The 7,173-nt window shown below is 31.0% G+C and overlaps 1 protein-coding gene across 1 annotated transcript in view; it reads right to left on the bottom strand.

Moving 5' to 3' along the window:
• Positions 1-6,148: 6,148 nt before the first annotated feature.
• The window catches only part of LOC108374725 (heterogeneous nuclear ribonucleoprotein R-like), a 14,922-nt gene continuing 13,897 nt past the window's right edge, over positions 6,149-7,173 (bottom strand). Inside the window, exon 4 of the mRNA XM_017630722.1 lies at positions 6,149-6,325. Coding sequence (XP_017486211.1) covers positions 6,164-6,325 — 162 coding nt within the window. The 3' untranslated portion in view covers positions 6,149-6,163. The remainder of the gene's footprint in view (positions 6,326-7,173) is intronic.

Here is a 7,173-nt window from a genome sequence, read left to right as displayed (position 1 = left end):
GATAGAAGGAGATAGAACTGAACAGTAACAAATGCCAAACATAAAGTTTTTGCACAATTTTTCTTTTGTAGCTGGACCATATTTTTTTGTTTCTTTTTTGCTATATATCTAAATACATAGAATAGGTATAATCAAAATATGAGCGGCATCGAAAAATTGTTTGTACATGATGGTGATATATGTACATATGTACAATCGCAACTCGACAGCGTTCGGTTTCTGGCGATTCGGGTTAATAAATTACGTAGTTGGTTTTTTAAATTAAAGTATGTTTATTTATTTATTTAGAAAAAAAAGTTTGCAAACTTAAAAAATTTTTTTTTTATCAAGTTGCGATTATAATTCATCAGTTTTTTCCTTTTTTAGGAAAAATTAAAAGTTTGCAAACTTAAACAATTTTTTTTTTTTTTTAATAAGTTGCGATTATAATTCATCAGTTTTTTTCCCTTTTTGAGGAATTTGGAGTGATGCAATTTCACAATTATGTAAGCTCATAATTTTTATTAAGAATTACTTTGTATAAACATGCCTACATAGGTATGTACATATGTATGTATGCAGATTTTCCAGATCCCTTAAGTACTTACTGTTGTTGGTCTCACAGACCACGATTTCGATTAGTACTAATATTTGTAATAATTGCTGTAATTGTTATCAACATGTGATAAATTTAAAAAAAACTTCGAAAGTTCTATTTTTTTTTGTTAAGTCAAAAGAATAACAATTTCATTAAAAAAAGTTTTCGGTCAAACTATCTGCATTGCATCACCTTAATTCGCAAACGCCGTAACCAGCCCATTTTTTTTTTGGATTGTATCGGAGAAGCAAAAAACTGTAACTTCGTTGTTTTTGGTACTAGCACTTTTAAATACTTATTGAAGGTGTACTTTTAATACCTCCTAGCAAAATTTGTGAAAAGCGTGGTTTCGAAAATAGTGTTGGTTAGGGCCTCTGTGAATTAAGGTAACGCTTAGCAATAAAGTTTATGCGTTTTCACATCAGTAGTTTTGCAAGTATTTTTTTAAGCACAGTACTTAAGAGATATGTATGTATGTGTATATGCACATCAATAGCTTAAGCCAGAGACCGTATCTACTGAGTATCCACTTTGTTTCAAAAATCAGAGGTTTTTAAAATGTTTATTAATATTTTTTATTTTATTTTATTTTTTTTATCATACCAGCAAACCGTTACTTTTAATCCTTGCTCATTGAACGTGAAAATGCCGAATTAAATACGGCAAGTTACGAAAATCCCGATATGTCACTTTTGGTCCAAAAAACCCGAGGAATGCCGAGTAAATCTCAGGAAGTCCTCGAAATAACGAAGAAAATGTCGCATCTATCTGAGATACCAGGGACCATTTGATTTAGTATTATAACCAAATATTTATTACCTTCTCTGCCATACGTAACAGATTCCATGTAATAGAGGGCTGTGCAAATGGTTTTACGTTTACTGTACACTACTTCAGTAAATGCCGTAATGAAGCAAATGCACTTGCAATGAAACTCATGGCTCATGGCTTGCTCGCAATCAAAACAAATACTTTAGTGTCGCTATTGGCAATCGTTACTGCAATGACAGAGGGCATTTTGAATAAAAACTAAGCTTTTTTTCTTAAAATGTGATATTTTTTACTCGATATCAAATATTTCAAATATTTTTCTGAGTGTTCAGAATTTAAGACTTTAAAATGAGTCTATCTTTCGTCATAAATATGATTCTGAGACCAAGCAAACAAACTGACTCATTTCGGACTCTTTTGGTGTCATAAATTCTGAGTTGAACAAAAGTTCCAAAGTTCGTGTAGAAATAAAAGTTTATTAATATTCAGAATTATAAAGAATATTTGTTTTTAAGACTCAGACAATGTCGTATGTCAGACTATAATGTGACTCCTAACTTGGACTCAAATCGGCGTGCTTTTCTAAGAAGAGAAATACGCTCTTTTTTTAGCTCATAATGTGGGTTACAACTCAGAATTCTGAGACTTTTTTGACTCTAAATTGAGTCCGAATGTTTAAAGGGGAGGAAGTGCAGTGAAGTATAGTGAAATTAGCAAATGTTTTGTTTGCACTTTCAAAACCATTTACGCAGCCCTCTAATTCGTAATAACTGGTTAGTTCCTGTACCTTTTTTAAGCGTCTTTAGTTCCGCGCAATGGCTTGTCGAGGTCAAAAAACACGCCTTTCTCTCTGGTGAGTACAAAACTTCCACCACGGGTGGGAGATACTTATGCAATTTAATTTAATTTATAGTTGTATTGAGAATTTGTATAGATCTTTTTCTAAGTTTATTGTTTTATGAATGAGAACCTATTTTGGATGTCGTTTTTAAAGTATTTCCTTTTGTAAACCTAAAAATGCCTTTGATGTGTCCCTTAATAGACTTTTAATTAAAGCCCAAACCTTTCTTTACTAATTTGTATAATCTTACACTGGTCTTGTTACAAAAATTTTTGGTAAGCAGTTAAGGGTTAATAGTCAACAATATTAAAAGCCAGGAAGTACTCCTCCTCTAACGGATCAATAATTTCGTGGTTTGGAAAATAAAGTGAACGCTACGACTTTAGGCCGTTATAACGCTTAGAACGTCTCGTAATTCGTAAGTCTGGGCTCCGCTGGCCGCTAAAGACATTTTCAAGCCTTTGAGAACGACGAAGTAGCTACCGTCACCGTCAATGTTAGTGCGATGCCCTCAAACTTTTATATGAAATAAAAATTTCATTGAAATATTAATGTTCATTGGTTTTTCAATTCTATTATTTCAATGAGTTTAATGGCGCATTAAAAAAAGCGGCACGGAAATTTGTTCTCTAGTTTATGTCTTTTTGATATCAAAATCTCGCCTAATTTCCATAGACCATTACAATTACAAAAAACTTCAGTTTTTTTCTACCGACTTAAAAAACAGGATGACGGTTATCAACTCATCGGCATAGTTTTTTTATGTATGTTATGTTATGTTGTTTCGATAATTCTTTTTTTTTTATCAGAAATGTGGTACTCAGGGGTGGCCTCGAACCGATATTTCGTTTAGTTCCGATCATTGGATCATGAAGAAATTAACGATACTTCTAAATATGTTTATGAGTCTTGAAGTCGGTTGTATTTATTGCTTAAAATTACTTATAAAATTGCCTTGTGTGTGTAATTTCTTTCTTGAACGTTATGATATATATATTTTATATTTTATACCCAGTGGAAATCCGACACAAAAATAACTTCTATTCACAGTCTCTGGTTGGAGGCAAAAAACATACATACATATGTACATATTTACTAAATAGAAACTACAAAGTTTTCGCAGTTAACATTTTGAAGAAAGCTATATCTTTTCCATAAGACTTTTACTTAATTATAAGGTTTGTTTTGCATTTAATAGAATCGCATAAATTATTGTTAAAAGATATTTATTGTTTTGGTTTTGCGATTTGTTATGTATGTATATTAGGGTGCTTTGTTTTGGCGACTATTTTTGTGGGAAATATCCAAAAACAAGTTCTGTGAAAATCTGAGCCCTTAATATTAATATTAAACTTTGATTGCTTTTCTTCAAAACTCTATAGGTCAGAGGCATTTTGTGAAAATAATCATGGTCACTGATGGCCTTTCTTTCTCCGCGGCGTAACCTTAAATCTCACCAGCAAGGTAGTGCGGGTCACTATCCCAAATAGCAAGAGCTACAGAGAAACAAATGTAAATGACCAACTTGTAGGTTATTCAATTTCCCACAAAAAGCTTCGGGAACACCAAATCGCTAACATCGATATTTCTTGAGATACTGAGATTTGAAGTTGAGGTAGTGTGAAATTTTCATTAATTATTACGCTAAATTGTAGAAATTGTTGACAAACTCACAACACAATGGACACTTTTTTAGGGCATTCAACTCTGAAGAAAAACCATCATTGACCATAATTATATCATAAAATGCCTCTGAGCTATAGAATTTTGATGAAAACAATCAAAGTTTCAAAGTATTTTCAACGGAAGCCTTGTTCGAGCACTCAGTATTTCTCACAAAATTTCGAGGTGGGATGAAAAAAAATATATTCGCCGAAAAAAAGCACCCTAATGTATATATTATATTTATGAGCATACAAAAATATCTAAGTATAGACGTAAAAATATGGTATACATATTCCGAGATATTTTTTCTTTAAATTAATTGAGAAAGTTTTCCGATAAAGCTTACACGATTTGTTGAGTTTTTTTTTGTTTAACATATTTTTTAAGACACATTTGCTTATATGAAATACGCTCATTGTTATTCGTTTAAGGCGAAAAGTTTCCTTTTTTCAAAATATACACACTAGTTTAGCTTTAATAATTAACTAGATTTATAAGACATTTATTCGGTTTACCTAAAAAAAAAGTGCTAAAAATATTTTGCGTCAAAAAAATTCATATGACATTAAGATCAAATACATTTGAGCTGTTACCGTTGCACCACCACTTCCTCAAAAAAGTCTTAAAATATATTAAAAAAAAAAACGCAGATGAATAAGTTATTGTGTAGTAAGTATGTGATGAGCTGGCTAAGAGCATTGGTAAAGTACACTCAAATGTTGTAAAAACAATTTTTTTTCTAATATTTAAAGTGATTCTATTCGCTCTGCCAGCTCGCCATAACTTTAAATTCCTACTTTTTATCTGTTTTTAATTACCTGTTATAGATATACATAAATAAAAATGTTTAAAATTTTGGCAATGATTTTTCAATGTTTAAATTTTTAATACTTTTTAGATTTCGTTTCATTTGTTTTCGTAAATTTTTTCATGTAAGATTGTTAGCTACAGTTTTTATATATGTATGAGTTTAGTAATTTTATATGCTTTTCAATTGAAGCAAAAAAAAAAAAATACATGTATTTGAAAATTTTGTTGTATTTTTTAATAATTTCCAAGTCAGTTCGTATACTCGTAGAGTGCATGAAAAGGGAAGCAGTGCTGCACACACACACACACACACTCCTGTAATTTTATACGAATACAAAAGCTCAAATAAAAGTAACTGAAGTGACAAACATTTTACAAACGAAGCCACACGTATCGCACACGATCTACAAAGGTGACAAAACTCAAAAATACGCGTTCGCCAGAAAATGCTAAAAACTCTATTTTAGCAGGTGCCCATCATATGGGCAAGGAAGACTTTACCTTAGGGGTTTTCAACAAATTATTACAAATATTTGCTCCAGCTTTTGCGGAAAGTAAGTAAAAGCTCTTTGCACATTTTCTGGTGTATAATGTCAAAAATGCCAAATTTTGAGTTGTGTCATTTTTGAAGTTCGTGTGCGATATGTATATATATGTGTTCTTCATTTGAAGCTACTTGACTTTGAGCTTTGGTATTCGTTTGATTTTGCAAACAAAATGGTAGAAAGGGGTTTCTTTTGCAGCATTTTTAAGCGAAAATTGCAAAACAAAAATCCAATTCGTTTCAATTTCACACCTCTACGCATATCAAGCGTCGTACAACACTCCAGCAGCAGCGCCCCTTCGGAGCTTTAATTTTAATGTGGAGTCCTTAATGGCACATACCCAGGCTCAATATACAATTATACTTTACATACCAATTAAAAAAAAAAAACAGTGCACATTTTTCCAATAAACATATAGAACATGTAAAAATATAAGTAGTCAATTCACTTTGTCGTATATTCTGCAACTGTCGCTAACAAAATGAGCTTTTTTCGATAAATACTTGCCAATTGTTACCGTTAACCAATTTTTTGCAGTTTCAATATGGTTTATTGCGAATTGAAGGTGAATTAAGTAGGAAATTCATGCATGGCAGAAATTATTTTTAAACATTTTTTTTTTTTCTGAGTGTACATAAAGCTCGCTTTCGACTCACATTAACCATAATCGAATCATACAAAAAATATTTGTATTCTTACAAAATTTTTTATAGAAATTTTGAGTGGATATAGTTAAGCTACGGGGTGATTTTTGATTGATGGACTGTTAGCGGTAAAAGAGTGACAGCAGGGTTGGTGAAATATGTACATATGTATACGCATTTCTTCTGCTTCACTCTGAAATGGGGTTTAGGTTTTATTTATGGGACGGGATTAGGTAGGTGAGGTTGGGTAGGTAGATATCGGTTGCCGTTTTATGGTTTGTCTGGTGTTTTTAATTTTTTTGTTTTTTTGTTATGATTTTGAAATGTACCACTTACGTGCGTGTTTCGTGAATTCCTCAATTAATTCGTCACGATCTCTATTCTTAGGAATATTGCCGACAAAAAGCCGGTGATTGTTAAATGATATCGTGACACCAATCTTTTTGCCTTTCCGAATTTCAAAATCATTTAGCTGGAATTGTCAAAAGGTCACACAAAAAATATTGTATTGTGGTGTTTTAGATAATTTTGCAACGTTTTTTTTTTTTTTTTTGAATGGGTTTTGAGTTATTAGGGATTTCATATTTAATTTCTAATCATACCAAAAACAATTTAAAATTTTAAATAGTATACGTAGATAGTAAATGAGACATATTTTTGTATGTATGTATGTACGTAAGTATATTATAGATAATTTTGCTTTAGCTTTTGAAGAATCGTGCCAAATATAACTTAATTAAAGTACAAAAAATACAAGTTCCAGAAAAATTCTAATTTGTGGTATAAAGTGGTGATTAAAGAAGGATAAAATATTTTAAGTAGGTAAATGATTTATGATTATTGTTTATATGTTGTTGTATGTAAGTATGTAGAAATGTGGCGGCAGTTTAACTTTTATTCGGTTAATCAAGAAAACAAAAAAAACTAAAAATAATGTAGTAAGCTTAAAAAAAAAAACTTATATGAATATGCTTCAAATATTTTAACTAGTTAATATAAATACTAGCTTTCACGAGAGCATGTTTTTGCATATATATGTTGTATGTATGTAGATATGTAGTCTATTTCGAACACAACTAATTATTACATATGTATTATCTACAGTACGGTGCAGATACAAGCTATAACTGCGCAGATATGCATTTCAAATACGAAATAAATACGTTTGTAAATAATATCGTACACAGCGCAGCAATAAAGTCCCGTAGTGGTACGTAAAAACATCATAGAAATAAGTGAAGTGTGACAAACAGCATTGTCGTTTTACAGATACAATTTATGTATCTACCAACATTCTGGATCACAAATATTTGGGTAATA

The sequence above is a fragment of the Rhagoletis zephyria genome, unplaced genomic scaffold (genome assembly GCF_001687245.7).
Source record: "Rhagoletis zephyria isolate East Lansing unplaced genomic scaffold, Rhagoletis_zephyria_1.1 Rzeph_scaffold_08057, whole genome shotgun sequence".
NCBI classification, from domain to species: domain Eukaryota; kingdom Metazoa; phylum Arthropoda; class Insecta; order Diptera; family Tephritidae; genus Rhagoletis; species Rhagoletis zephyria.
Note: the sequence above shows the minus strand (reverse complement) of the source record. Positions and strands in the feature narration are given on the sequence as shown.